General features: G+C 44.7%; 1 protein-coding gene across 1 annotated transcript; it reads left to right on the top strand.

Moving 5' to 3' along the window:
* Window positions 1–364: 364 nt before the first annotated feature.
* On the top strand, window positions 365–12,332 carry LOC125631686 (collagen alpha-6(VI) chain-like). Its single transcript, XM_048838741.2, has 5 exons — window positions 365–453; window positions 1,794–2,354; window positions 3,647–4,204; window positions 6,135–6,710; window positions 10,732–12,332. The coding sequence occupies exons 1-5, from the start codon at window positions 387–389 to the stop codon at window positions 11,310–11,312; spliced, it is 2,343 nt and encodes a 780-aa protein (XP_048694698.2). The 5' UTR covers window positions 365–386; the 3' UTR covers window positions 11,313–12,332.
* The last annotated feature ends 3,178 nt before the right edge of the window (window positions 12,333–15,510 follow it).

The raw sequence follows: 15,510 nt of genomic DNA, 5'->3' as shown, positions 1-15,510 counted from the left end.
GCCCCAAGGGTGTTTAAGGGGAAGCCAGTGGAGGGGTACAAAGGGGAAATGATGTCATCAAAATCACCTTGGAAACATTTTAAATAGGTATGAAGTGTGAAGGTTGGAGGCATGAGTGCCACACAGGTGAGATTACAATAATTAATGTCTGATTTCATGGATAAAGAAGAAGACAATGAACCCTTTACCATTTTCCTGTTTCTTTATCTGGAGTGCTTTAGATTCTTATAACAGTATATTGGGATTGGACTACATCTTTCCCAACCCTATAAGTTTCCTTATACTAGTGTATTATGCAATCATGTTCCAGGGTCCTTTTGACATTTGATATATGGGATTTTTATTTTATTTTTCCAGAATGAAAGCTTGGAACATTCATTCATAATATGAAGATGCTGCTGACTTTGTTTCTCTTCCTTATTGGGAGTCAAACTTCAGTAACTCAGACACCTGGTATGTCAGTATCCTTTGTATTCTGTTGTATTATGTGATTTTTTAAAAAAACAAACACCAATATTTAGTCCCCAATTTTCCCAATTGTGAAGCCTGAGACTCTTGAGTCAGGATCTCTATACCTTATGAGACTTTGTATAATAGACTGAAACTGTGTTTGGATAATGGAGATGGACATTAGATTTACATATTAAGTGTAGATCAGTGCTCTTGTAAACCTTGACAGACTTACATAGATTAGGGCCAAATTCAGAGGTGAAAATGCAGATAGTGTATAAATGAAGCTCACACTTGTAATTTAGTTATTTTCAAGTAGGTACCTGGGATTTAATAACTCAGCATGTGCACAAGGAGGATCCATTCCTGCACCCTACTCACACGAGTTCTGTTGGGGGTCACTGGGATTCTACATGTAACGTTCTGCAGAACTGGGTCTTTGGTATAAATCCCAGGCACAGTGAGAGCTAAATTGTGGCATTGCATGTGTTGTAAGCTGTGAGTTGATGGTGACCCCTCCCAAACAAGGCATACAGGTTACATCAGTGGCTTTGCTTCATGGAGTTCCCCTTCTGGAGATCTGTAGAGTGGCAACATGGAGCTCTATGCACACTTTTACTAGGCATTATGCCCTTGAAAGAGTCTATTCGGCATATGTATCCTTTCAGATTGCAAGATCACGCTGACAAACACATCAGGGTTCCCTGCACCTTCCTCATTGAGTACTGCTTGTGAGTCACCTTGAATTGAATACACATAGGGACCATCATTTGAAGAAAAAATTCTGGTTACTTATCTTACAGTAACTGGTGTTCTTCACGATGTGTGGTCCTGATCTGTATTCCACTGCCCACCCTCCTTCCACTCTGCTTCTGATCCCTTCCTTGGGTTATTCATGGAACTGGAGGAGGTGGTCAGTCCATGTGGTCCCTTATGCCCTCGACTTGGAGCACAAGGAGGAGATGGGCACTGATGCGGCCCCAGCGACACTGCTGTTGAAAAATCTTCTGGTCTTAGGCACATGGAGTGCATGCGCACCTCGAGTGGCGTACAGATAGGGATCACATAACTTGAAGAACTCCAGGTATCATAAGATAAATAACCAGCATTTCTCAGACATTGTTACTTTACATTGAGGTTACGGCCACTTTGCACCATAATCACCTCACTCTCTGGCAGATTTTCTGCCGCTGTGGAACTCCACCTGGGTTTGTGTCATTGTATAAATACTGGTTGACTCTGGGCCCTAATTACATGTCTATCTGCTTTGGTGCTTCTCTCAGTGTTTCTCTTTACATTTTGTTCTCGCACTAATGCTGTATACAATTTCTTTTTCCGTGTAGGATCTGTGGTCACAGAGGAAGCTGATATTTATGTGCTCATTGATGGCTCAACAAGCATTCATCCTAATGACTTTGGAGACATCAAAAATTTTTTGAAGGAAATGGTTAAGATGTTCAACATAGGGCCGAATAAAGTTCGCTTTGGAGCCGTGCAGTACTCACATGTCAAAAGACTGGAGTTTGAACTCAATGAATACGACAAAACAAATGATTTAGAGACGGCCATTGACAACATTAGGCAAATTGATGGGAATACCTATATTGGAGAAGCTTTGACTTTCATGCAGCCACTGTTTAAAAAGGCAAGGGAGCAGAGAGCTGGCAGGGTGCCTTGTCACCTCATTGTCCTAACAGATGGGGAGTCACATGACAGTGTGAAGGAGCCTGCTGAGAGCCTGAGGAATGAGAAGGTTAATATTTATGCCATTGGTGTAAAAGATGCAAATGAAGGACAGCTACATGAGATTGCAGGGTCAGAGAGCAGGACTTTCTTTGTGCAAGAGTTTGACTCTTTGAAAAACATAAAAAATGAAATTGTTCAAGTTATCCGTTCTGAAGAAGGTAAGGAAAATTTTGATTTTGCCCTTTGAACTCATAGTGCTAAATGAACATGGAGCCTCCTCTTATATAACAAACAATTTCAAATTCAAAACATGATAAGCATATTACTCCAGCCTGAATAACTGAAATGTATAAATATACTTTGAACTGAGATGGCTGTCCACAAGCCAATTATAAATAATGCAGTTTTCTTTCTTTCTTAAATCCATTATGTGTATGTTCATCATATGCTTTAAAAAAGCAAGGGTATTTTTATTTGGTTTCAATCAGAGCATCAAAGCACTCCTTCTCCTTCCTCCTTTTCTCCCTCAGCTTTGTAACAAACAAGATGGCTTTTCAACTGAAGAGGGTAGTCCTACATCAAGTAATGTGTTTTCCAACTTGTCATGTTGTGTTGCTATTGTCCCAGTGTAAATACCTGTGTCGTGAATTGTTCAGGTGCCCACAGAGCACTAACCGTACAATCAGTCTGCAGTCAGGCAAGATGACATTTAAGATCATTGTCTTTGTAAGACTGTAATGCTCAATAGCCTTCAACCCCACCACCACCACACACACAAAGAGTAAGAGGAACACAAATGCAAGCTAAATTCTCTAGCAGTGAGCTATGTCAAGTTGGTGTTTGTGATTAACAGGTACATTATTAGAATGCTAGTGTCATATGCTTATACACAGCTGTAAACACCTGAATCTTTTGGGCCTCTATTGATTTGTGAACCACAGAATCTTTTTCTGTTCGGAAATGGAAGTGGCTCAGGCAACAAACCACAAGCTATATCTCTCTTGTGTGAGTAAATGCATGTACCTAGCAAACCTCTCCTTAGCAACCCTACTAAACTTATAGCAGTGCTGTCCAGTGTCATGCAACTCGGGTGGCACTCACACAAGTGACAGCCCTGTCACACCTGTGCTCAGCCCATCCGGATCCTCATGCACCCAGTCAGGCTGCAGGGACAGCTCTGCAGTTGATTCTCCTGGAAGCTACTGTGACACTTGGGTGACCTCTCTGCCTCACTTCTAGCTGCTCCTTAGTAGATTCTAATTCATGGCAGCAACCGGAGGAGGGGCAGTAACAGCATGTGAGAGAGGGCCCCAGGCTCCCCGACCCAGCTATTCTCCAGACAGCACCCACCCATACATTCACCTACCTCATTATTCCCCCATTTACCCAGCACAGCCAGAAATCTTAGCACCCACCCATCTATCCCAGACCATCCTGCCCCAGTTAAGTCTATTTACTTATTTTTAATGTAAAGCCTGGGTTATACTAATATAAATGTTTTCTTCTATAGCCTGCAAAGAAACGACAGCTGACATCATGTTTCTAGTGGACAGTTCTGGAAGCATAGGACCAGAGAACTTTTTGAAAGTGAAAAACTTTATGAGAGAACTGGTGAACAAATCTGACATCAGCGCAGACCGAGTGCAGGTTGGGGCTGTCCAGTTCAGTGGCGCAAACAAGGAAGAGTTCCAGCTTGACCGATACTCTTCAAAAAGTGACATTTTCAGTGCTATTGATAGAATGTCTCTTATAGGGGAAAATACACTAACAGGAAGCGCATTGACATTTGTGGCTGATTATTTCAAGCCTGCCAAAGGTGCGCGTCCAGCTGTCAAAAAGATTCTTATCCTCATAACAGATGGGGAAGCGCAGGATGAAGTAAAAAGTCCAGCAAGAGACCTACATGATCAAGGTGTTGTTATCTATTCTATTGGGGTGTTTAATGCAAATAAAAATCAGCTGGAAGAGATTAGTGGGAAGCGTGAGCTGGTTTTTTACGTCGAGAAGTTTGATATTCTGAAGCACATAGAAGATGAGATCATCTTTGGAATATGCAGGCCTCATGAGGGTAAATAAGTACTGCAGTTTTCAATAACTCATATCTATTCTGTGTAGGAATTTTGCTCTGTCCAAATAGTTGAGAATTGTAATAAAGTAAATAAACAGGCATGCTTTCTCTTTGCAATGCCATCTTCTCTTGGAGATGCCTACAGGGATGAGAAGCATGCGAGAAAATGAAGGTAGAATTTGGATCACAGTACCAGGAGGTCTGTCCTACTAGCTTTCAAAGATGCTATATTCTCTCAAACAAATAATATAAATTTCATAATATTTTAAAAGTACAATATGTGTGCTAATGTGTGTAAGAAAAGACTAAGAATCTGATTCTCCCTTATACTAAGGCTCCTTTGTGGTGTTCTGGCAGTGTAAAACATCCTTGGGGACTGATTCTTGTTTACACTAATGGCCTGGTTCTGCCCTCATTTACAAGGGAGCAACTTCTATTGAAGTCACAGAAATTGTACACATGTAAATGAGGGCAGAAATGGGCCCTGTAGGTTGTATTTCCCTGACAGACTTTAGTTGTACTCATTTACACAGGAACCATGAATGGCCTAGAAGATAGGTACACACACACACACACACAGTCTGGCCCCTTTCCATGTTGCCAGCAATACAGCATCGGAAACTATTTTTGTTGGAACCGTATTTACAAGTTTCAGTTTGGGTTCCAGAGGTGGTTCAAACCCAATATAGCCAAGGCTTTTAAGAAAATGTGTTGACAGAAGCATTTAAATAGGTGCAAAAGAGGCATAAAACAGTGTACAGATAGATGAAAATGGTAGTGAGTACCACATGCTACTAATTTTGGGGGGGCATTGCACAGCTTGCTGGTGCATAAGAACCTGAAAAATGGAATAGCCCAGGGCCAGGTTATGCCTGGCCCCATACATGGGTGTGCAATGGGGCTGGGGAGAGCACAAGGAATCTCCCTCCTCTTTGCACATTGCATGTTCCATCTCAGGGGCTTACAGGACTGAGATCTGGATCTTTTTTGCACTCACTTATCCAATTGCACAAAACACATTTTTGCTGTTGTAAAGTGAGAACAGATCCAAACCTGCCACTGTGTTATGCCCTGAAAGGTGTATATTTTGTTCCATGTTTATGAACTACAATGTCCTCCTTACAAAACTGTTAATCAGGTATTGACTTCCCATCTCCTTGTCATAAATGCTGATCTTTAGTTTAGGAGTTGTTTTAATGGGTTTCACAAAAGTCCTGTTCAGCCCTTTTTGGTCACTGCAACACAGGGCCTTGGGGGCTGTACAGGGGTGGCAGGGCTTCAGTCTCCAAATTGAACATCTTTCTTACACAAAGAAAAAAAATTGCAATAGATCCAAAGCACAAAATAAATTCTGCTATCATTGATGCCTGGTGGGTCTCCATGCATTTCAGTGTGGTTGCATAGATGCAAATGGCAGCAGAATTTGGCTCATTTCCATTAGTAAACAGTACATAAAACTGTGTGTATGATGACTCTGTAGAACAAGGGTCACAGAAATTTGACTTAACTCCAACAATGAAAAACTTAAAATATGTTTTTGGGGAAAACAAAAGCTTTTAATTGGTGCTTGTATTCTATTAGAATACAGATTCATAGATTTTTAAGGCCGGAAGAGGCCATTACGATCATCTAGCCTGATCCTATTCGGTCGCGTTACTATTCATTTCTTTCCCCTGTCCCTCTGGATTTTAGATTAAGTTGAAACTATCAGTTATTTTAGGATTAGTGGTTAGGCTCTTCTGTTGTGCACTGATGGATTTTCCCAAAACATGCCTAACATAGGATGTTCAGTTGTATTACTGCCTCCAAAAAGTGATCCAAATTCACAAGCTTTGCTTGAATACAAAGGGACTAGTAAGAGAGATTCAGTAAGAGTCCGTACGTACTTATCTGTTTGGGTGTTTTTGTTTTGTCATTTGTTCTTTTACAGAATGCAAAAGGATAGAAAGATTAGATGTTGTGTTTGTGATAGATGGATCTGGGAGCATAAGTCCCTTGCAATACCAAGCCATGAAAGACTTAATGATTGCCTTGGTGAAGAAATCTGATGTCGCTCCAGATAGAGTTCAGTTTGGAGCTGTAAAATATTCTGATGAACCGGAAACGTTTTTCTACCTTAATAAGTACACAGCAAAATCCGAGATTGTTGAGGCTATCCAGAATGACGTAACTAAAGGAGGTTCAACGTATACGGCCAAGGCAATTGACTATTCGGAAGCTCTGTTTGCTCAGGAGCACGGCAGCCGCAAAAGCAAGGGAGTTCCACAGATTCTTATAGTGATAACAGACGGTGAGTCGCATGATAAAGCACAGCTCGGTGACACAGCCAAGAGATTAAGAGACAATGGAATTATTATCTATGCTGTTGGGATAGAAGGAGCAAAACTTGATGAGCTTTTGGCCATGACTGGATCAAAAGACAAATATTACTATGTGGATACATTTGAAGGACTCAAAAACACATCTATAGCAATATCAGAAAAAATATGTGATGATTCAAAACCAGGTAAGTGTTTGTTTTACTACTCTATACAGTTTAAACTTTCCTCATCATTTTATTTAAAAATTGGCAAAGATGGGGAGACACATCTCTAAAATTTCAAAGCAATGTGTATGGCTTCATTTGTTTATCTAGCTTCCTTATGGTATTCTTTTCTCTTTAGAAAGCCACCCTATAGGGAAAAAGGGAAGTTTCTTAAAGTTTACCCTTACTTGATGCTACAACTGAGGATTTTCATTGCTTAAATGGTTGATATTATTCTTAGTCTGTGCAGGTTCAGAACTTTCATAAAGGTAAAATTAGGGTACTAACTTTTCACTTTAAAAGGCCTGAGTTCAGGTTTCAGTTTGATTAAACTAGTTGTTGTGGGGATAGGCAATTATCTACAACACAAACGCATCACATGATTTGGCCTGGTTGATGAGCTCTGCTGAGGAAATAGGCAAGAACAAGCAGATGGGGACTATAGCAAGTGGCAATCAAAATGCAATGGCAATTATGAGGAAACTTACACCATGCAAACTGCACAGTGGCATCTTCTAGTCCAGTGGTGGGCAACCTGCAGCCTCTCAGGGTAATCCGCTGGCGGGCCACAAGACTGTGTGTTTACATTGACTGTCCGCAGGCATGGTTGCCCACAGTGGCCGCGGTTTGCCGTTCCCAGCCAATGGGAGCTGCAGGAAGCGGCGGCCAGCACGTCCCAGCGGCCTATGACTTCCCGCAGCTCCCAATGGCCGGGAACGGCGAACCACAGTCACTGGGAGCTGCAGACAGTCAATGCAAACAAACTGTCAGGCTGCAGGTTGCCCACCCCTGCTACACTTCCAAACCCCTGCGCTGTATTAAGAACACACATTTAAGTGACCAACTAGTCAGATTCATGTTCATTTGCCTGTCTATGCTCCCACAGGCCATAGGAGGGATCACAGAGATCTTTGCACCCCAAAGTAGTCACTTGCATCTTTGCAAAGATACTGTAAAATGCTACTCCTACTAGTGAGGAAATCCAGTTTAGCAGTGTTTTATGCCCACTTTATGCTTATGTACTGGAGTGTATAATGTGGAAGTCAGTGGAGAATCAGGCCCCACAATTTCTACTTTTCCTAATGCCCTTCTCTGTCCCTTGTTAAAACTCAGTACTTTAGGTGCACTTTCTAGGTTGCTGGTCTGTGCAGCTAGTTGAACGATTTATTGCAAATAAATTGTCACATTTGGTCCTTTTTAGTGTTTGAAACTGTTTGCAAATAAATCCTGATTTCTGGCACATACTCCTAAATGTTCACTGAATAGCCTCTGTCATAGGAACAGGGTGACTGGTCCCATGTACTGGATAGCCTGGGGCTAAGCCAGCCCTAATTGCAGGATGAACCACACCTGGGTTGAATCAGGAGCTGGCAGGATAAAAAGAGCAGGAAGCTTCAGGGGGTGGGAGATAAAGTTGCAATTAGGTCTACAGATTGCAGGGAGGGAAGCAAGAAGGTGCCTGTAAAGGTCCTGAGTCAACAGGGAAAAAAGTTGAAGTTGGAGGAAGGTCTCTAGGCAGTGAGGCCTGGGAGAGACCCTGAATAAGCAGGAGAGAGACTGTAAAGGCCAGCTGGGATGAAGACTGTGTGAATTTGTGTTTTGCATGTTAATCTGGAGAGAGACCTTGAACTGCTTGGGGCCTTCACGGCCAGTATGTGTCAGAGGACTCAATAAATGGGATGTCTTTGGTGGGATTCTTGGAACCACTTCTGAACTATGAGATCTAAAGGGCCATGGAAGGTGGATAACAGAGTCAGGGTGCTGCAGAATGATCTCTGGCTGCAAGGGGTTGCCCAGGGGGCAGTGAGCAGGCCTGTGCTACAGTGACCCTATGGGCTTTTTGCTAACTGTCCACTTATTTTCTATTCATTATTTGCACCGTTAGCTAGCCAACATAAGTCACAGCATGATTCTGCTCCCTGATTGGATGAGTAAATTTTTTTTCCCCCACAGGTGAATAAAGAATAACAAGTAACAATGTATTTCTGGTATACATTTTCAGATGAGCATTCAGATTAAATTCATGGCACTCCTGTGACTCCCAGAGTTTTCTCACTCGTCTGGCAGCTGTTGGAATATTTGCAAGTGATGAATAACATGATTCCATGGATACCATCAGTGTGAATGTATTTAGTCACAAGAATATTTACAAATTGCTGTTTGTATTATTTGACCGGTGCCCTGGGTCAGAGTGGACTGTAATCAACCTCTCCTCCTGGGGCTACGGGAGTGCTGCTGTCCACCAAACTTCTTTAGATAGTCAGTAGTGTGACAGCTTTACTGCGCCTCAGAGGCAAGCACCATAGGGGCTAGGTCCTGTAGGGCTCCCAGGAAGCACTCGGAGGCACACCTGTGTGAATGAATAGTTGACTACGGCTGGGAGGAAAGCTCATGCATTACAATGCCTTAGGTTAGATCTACACTGACAGTGGGGTGCAAAGTACATATGCTACATGCCCCTCTACCCCAGGTATAAAGACCACAAGACAGAGAGGCTCTGCTTAGGTAAAAAAAAAAGACATGCCAGAACCTTCAGGCATGTATCCTATCTCTCTTACGTGCCCAAGTCGTGCCTCAACTGTCTATGCTATTTTTAGCAGTATAGTGTCTCTCTTGCGAGGAAAGGCTCTAGCAAGCATCAGGCAGTGAGGAAAGGCTCTGGCAGCTCCCTGTTGCCTGAGCCTTTTTCCTGAGGTGTAGTTACCCAGTACAGTGTTGATGCAGCCTGCTTTTCACCGTGGTGTGTAGCTACACATATCCTACACACCGCCACCAGTGTAGACAAGGCTTTTGTCAGTTACAACAATGACCATTGTTAACTTGGCCATAAGGGGAAAGTCCAGTAAAGGGTTGGGTCTCCTGAAGCCTAGTAGTTGAGGTTCTTCTAATCCATTCTGTTATCTGAGGACAATAGCAGAACACCTGCTGGAATGTGTAAGGTCTGCAGTTCACTGGCTTATTTGGGGGGCCCTTCCATACTAGCATCCAGTTGTTGCACAGACTGCTTTCCCTGTTGTGAGAATTAGGCTGCCCCTGCATTGCCCCACATGCCCTGTTTTATGTATGCCTGTCCCTTTACAAATACCTTGTTCGGTTTCTGCTTCTGGAAACTCCTCCAAGCTCTCCTGTATTCAGCAATGTCCTTTGCCTGAATCTCTGCTCCTCCCGACAGGTTCTGTGTGAGCCTGTAACAGCCCACTGTTGCTCCAGTCTCAAAAACCTCACCCCATGGAGCTCTGCTCCCACCAGTGAGGAACAGAAATCCCCATCCCATGCCGGATCCAAGCAGGAGATGCCTGGAAATATGGGCTCACAGCCACATCTCCCTGACCACTTAGAAAAACAGCAGGAGGAGCTTTGGAGTGGTAAAGCTCCAGCTCCAGAAACTTTTCTTGTTCTTCCAGCAGCAGAGCAGGGAACGAGGGGGCAGGGGGGCGGGTTGTTGTTAGGGAGTGCCTTCACTCACCCCCAATCATGTTATCAGAATTTTTGTCCTCTAAAATACAAACTCTGATCTGCCTTTACAACTGATTTGCTGTTTGTCCTAATCTCCTTCCATCTCTCTTCAACTACCACACTCCTCCGGCTGTGGGATGTCAGCCAGCCTCCATCTCTCTTCTCTTTTTCCTTCGGAACTTTCCTTCTCTTCCCCTCAGTCTTCCTCTCCGCACTCCCTCATGCTCATTCTCTCCCCAAAGTGAGTTTTAAAAAAAACCAAATAGGATTATGATTATTTCCATGCAATAAAAATATACATAAAGTGAATCAACAAGATGTGTGCAGAGCCCCCAAAGCAATCACACAGTCTTGTATTTGTAAGCCTTGTCCTGCTCTCACCTTCCCCACTTCCTTTGTGTTTGTCTGCACTTGTTTTGTCTTATCTTGTCTCTGTTTAGACTGAAACTCTTTGAGGCCAGGGAGCCTGTCTATTTGTCTGCGAAGAGCCCAGCGCATTAGGAGCACTATATAAATAATAAGCTAATTTTCCTTTTTTCCATTTGAGAGTGTGAAATTCAAGCAGACCTTGTTTTCTTGATTGATGGTTCCAATTCTATACACCCAGATGACTTCACCAGGATGAAGAATTTCTTGAAAGATATAATAAATCAGATTGATTATGATCACAATGTTCAAATTGGCATTGCCCAGTACAGTGACAGGTATAAAAAAGAATTTGGCCTGGGTGCTTTTCAGAGCAAATCAGAACTGAACATTCAAATTCAGAATATTAAACGGATGACAGGAACTCACACTTTAATTGGAGCTGCACTTAGGAAGGTGAAGGAATTCTTTGCACCAGGCGGCAGCAGAAGAGTAACAAGAAATGTCCAACCAGTTTTGCTGGTAGTCACTGATGGGAAGTCGTCTGATGATGTTGCTGATCCAGCAGAAGATCTGAGAAGGGAAGGTGTTCATATATATGCTATAGGAGTTGGGTATATTGATCACTCGCAGCTCATGCAAATAGCTGGCGTCTCAGAAAGGAAGTACACTGTTCATGATTTCAATGAGCTGAAGACTATTAAAAAAAGACTAGTTGATGACCTATGTAAACCTGATATTCCTACAAGTATAAATGAATAAGGGGGAAATTCAGATTTCAATCCTGACTTCTTGTCTCTGTCCCACCTCTAGAGCTCTTTTTCTTCAAACTTATATCGTTTTTGACCATCACTGGTCTAATAAAAGCCAGGTTTGAATTTTCTAGCTGCAGGATTTATAAATTACTCTGGCCCAAAATTACTGATTGGAACATGCAGGGAAAATGCTTTGTTTACATACTCCTGTAACACACACATGGCTGCACCTGTTTTGCTACTACTTGCAAAATAAACTAGGGGGTTGCACACTTTGTTGCTTCTGTAGGTCAAGCTCACTGCACACCCTGGGGGCTCCTTGCTTTCATCTGTTCCTTCTCACAAACTCTGTGTGCCCCTCTCCCATCCTCCTCTATTTCAGGGATTCAGTGCAACCTGATCCTCATGGCAGGAGCTCTGTGTCCCTCCCGTGCCCTGTCCCCCAACTTCCTCTTCTCCCCTCACTGTTCTTTTTTCTTTCTGTCTGAGAGAGAAGTAATTACAGACTTGGTTGAAGCTGCCTTCTTAGAAGATGCCAGTTCAAAAGTTATTGTATTTCATCCAAATAGACAGAGGAATGCCATCAAGTTAACTGTAGGCTCCTCGCTATGCCTAGCCAATAGAAATTCACCTTTGGGCTGAGTCAAAGCATGCTGGGACAGAGCCATGCTGAGAAGTCGTAGCAAGCTCCCTGGTGGCCACTCTTCCTTTCTTGTACTGAGCAGATCTTGGTAGAAGGCAGAATCTGGCCAGCTAACCTCCACTGCCTTGAAAACAGAGCTTCTGATCCTTTACAATCACTTTCCTTCAGCTTATATGCTTTAATGTCAAGGTTTCCCCACCCCTCCCCTGTGCTTCTTCCCTTTGCTTCAGCTATTCTGATTTTTAGCCTGCAAGTTATTGACTCAGAGGAGCCTCCTGTTTACTTTCCCATTGAAGAAAGGAGTTGATTTTCCTTTGCCTTGCCTGATATTTTACTCTTCACCTCCTCTTTGGGCTGGCACCTTCCCTGCCCTCACAGCCATTGACTGAGCTGCTCTCTCCTTTCTTTTACTAGAGCCAGGTCCTAGAGCTTGAGACTAATGAAAACAAATCTCCAGATTGGGGAAGAGTATCATTTGCTTCCTTTTTCCTGTATGCCTTTGCCCTCTTTCTCTGGTGTGGAGGTGCAGCTGCTCTAACCCTGTCATGTAGTAGCACTGGCAGTAGCAAGAACATAGGAAGACTTAATTGGTGGCAAAAGAAATAAGTGATTTGTTCACAAGGTGAAGACATATCTAAATTTGAATATTTGATTTTAACCTTTTAAATTGAATCATATGTTTTATTTACACATTGCAAATTCTTTACTTTCTTCCTGCTTCATAGCTTTAAATTTCTAAAGTGGATGTTTTATACTTATTTTTCCAATTAGTTTCCTAACTGTTGAGCCTAGTTCTGCCCTCATTTAGGGTGCAACTTCTATTGAAGTCATAGAAATTGTACACATGTAAATGAGGGCAGAAATGGGCCCTATAGGTCAGCAGTTCTCAAACTATTTTTCCCCATGGACCAATTGAAAATTGCTGAGGGTCTTGGCAGACCACTTAATGATCTTTCCAAATGTTATTTGTACCTTTATCTAACTATTGTAAAGTGCTTTGCATAAAAGTGCTATATAAAAAATGTTTTTCTGTTCTACAAATAAAAGCACACAACTCATATTTTAATATCAGTAGTCTTACCTTTCTAATGCGACGGCTGTGCCCTTTCTCCCCAGCCACGGCAGCCCCTGAGCTGGGGTTAGGAAGGATGGGGGTCTCTCCCTTTCTCCCCCACTGCAGCAGCCCCTGATCTGGGACTTGGAAGGAGGGCTGTCTCTCCCCAGCAGCTGCAGCCCTGGAGCTGGGGAGAGTCGCCTCTTTCTCTGGCTGCCGCAGCTCTGCATGTCCCAAATTCCCCCCACCCCCTCTTCTCACCCCACTGCCCCTCCCATCTACCCCCTATTGCCCCAAGGCCACCACCTCACCTTACATGTGCATCTTCTCCAGGGTCCAGGCACCTAATTTGTGGAGCCACGCCTGCCCAGCTCCACTAATTAGGTGGGTGGCCCTTCATTGTCTTGTGTGCGGCCTCCCAGGCACGCACCTGAATGGAGCTTGCGGACCACTGTTTGAGAACCTCTGCTTTAGGTTGTATTTACCTGATAGACTTTAGTAGTACTCTTTTACACAGGAACCGTGAATGGTCTAGAAAAAGATAAGATAGGGGACACGGACACACACACACACACACACACACAGAGTCTGGCCCCTATCCGTGTTGCCAGTAATACAGCACCGGGCGTATTTACAAGTTTCAGTGTGGGTTCCAGAGGTGGTTCAAACCCAATGTAGCCAAGGCTTTTAAGAAAATGTGTTGACAGAAGCATTTAAATAGGTGCAAAAGAGGCATAAAACTGTGTACAGATAGATCAGGGGTGGCCAACCTGGGGCTCCGGAGCCACATGCGGCTCTTCAGAAGTTAACATGCGGCTCCTTGTATAGGCACCAACTCCGGGGCTGGAGCTACAGGCGCCAACTTTCCAGTGTGCCGGGGGGTGCTCACTGCTCAACCCCTGGCTCTGCCACAGGCCCTGCCCCCACTCCACCCCTTCCTGCCCCCTCCCCTTGAGCCTGCCATGGCCTTGCTCCTCCCCTGCATCCCTGAGCCTCCTGCACGCCACAAAACAGCTGATCAGGAGGGAGGGGGAAGGCGCTGATCGGTGGGGCTGCCAGTGGGTGGGAGGTGCTGGGAGCGGGGTGGGGGGGCTAATGGAGGGGCTGCTGACGAAATACTGTGGCTCTTTGGCAACGTACATGGGTAAATTCTGGCTCCTTCTCAGGCTCAGGTTGGCTGCCTCTGAAATAGATGAAAATGGTAGTGAGTACCACATGCTACTCATTTTTGGGGGGGCCCAGTCCAGGACTGTGTGAAATGAACTCACAGGAACTAAGGACCGTCACAAACCTCTCCACCTTCCACTCCAAGGGCAAGGTGTTTTCCTTTGACCTGGCCTTCTCTAAGGCCCTGTCTACACTGGCAAGTTTCCGCGCAGTAAAGCAGCTTTCTGCGCTGTGACTCCCGAGGTGCACACACGGCCAAGCCACTTAGTACACAGAAACTGCACAGCTCTAAAAAACCACCCCGACGAGAGGCGTACGGCTTTCTGCGCCGGGGCTACAGCGCTGCGGTGCCGGTGTAGACACCGTGGCAATGACACTGCTGTGATTGGCCTCCAGGAGGTGTCCCACAATGCCTGTTCTTGCCTCTCTGGTCATCTGTTTGCACTCTACTACCCTGCCCTCAGGTGACCAATCGTCAGCCTCACCCTGTAAATTCCTTTGCAAATTTGGAAGTCCCCTTCCTCTTTGCTTGGTGATGCGTGCAGCCGTCTCAGCGCATCTTTCCAGGTGGCCATGCCTGCTCCATGCACCACGCGATCCCCTGCTTGGAGCAGTGCTGAGCTGCTGGACCTCATCAGCATTTGGGGAGAGGAGGCTGTCCAGTCCCAGCTGCACTCCAGCCATAGGAATTATGATACCTATGGAGAAATTTCATGATGCATGATAGAAAGGGGCCATGACCAGGACACACTGCAGTGTAGGGTCAAAGTGAAGGAGCTGTGGAACGCCTACCACAAGGTGCGGGAAGCAAACTGCCACCCCGGTGCTGGGCCCACAAGCTGCCGGTTCTACAAAGAGCTGGACGTGATACTCTGTGGTGACCCCACCTCCACTGTGAAGGCCCCTGTGGATACTTCGTTGGCTTGTGTGCCAGTCAAGAGTGGACTGAGCCAGGAGGAAAAAATTTTGGACGAAGATGGGGAGGGCAACCCAGAGGCCGAGGATGACTCGGCGGCCAGAGATGCATGTAGTCAGGAGCTATTTTCTACCCCGGAGGAGCCTAGCCAGTCACAGCAGTCGGATCTTGGTGAAGCGCAAACAGGAGAGGAGGCCCCTGGTAAGTGGATCTGATTTTGGGAATCGCTGAAGTGAGTTGTTGGGGGCAGGAGAGTTGCAGAAAGCAGACTTGTCCCCCACCGCATGCCTAGTCCGAGCGGCGGGACAGGCTGTTGATTGACTCTCTCACTTCACGGGAATCTCTCTCAGAGATCTCCAGGAAACTCTCGTGGAGATACTGGGCAATCCGCTGCCACAGTAGCGAGACATCTTCCATAACGATCA

The sequence above is a fragment of the Caretta caretta genome, chromosome 2 (genome assembly GCF_965140235.1).
Source record: "Caretta caretta isolate rCarCar2 chromosome 2, rCarCar1.hap1, whole genome shotgun sequence".
Taxonomy (NCBI): domain Eukaryota; kingdom Metazoa; phylum Chordata; order Testudines; family Cheloniidae; genus Caretta; species Caretta caretta.
The sequence above is the reverse complement of the archived record's forward strand: the minus strand, read 5'-3'. Positions and strand labels throughout refer to the sequence as shown.

What these genes read in the sequence shown, in the direction of transcription:
- LOC125631686 (XM_048838741.2), top strand. Translation starts at nt 387, where the DNA reads ATGAAGATGCTGCTGACTTTGTTTCTCTTCCTTATTGGGAGTCAAACT. An exon ending in AGTTATCCGTTCTGAAGAAG is followed by an intron (nt 2,355 to 3,646) that starts GTAAGGAAAATT and finishes TTTCTTCTATAG; the next exon opens with CCTGCAAAGAAACGACAGCT. An exon ending in AATATGCAGGCCTCATGAGG is followed by an intron (nt 4,205 to 6,134) that starts GTAAATAAGTAC and finishes GTTCTTTTACAG; the next exon opens with AATGCAAAAGGATAGAAAGA.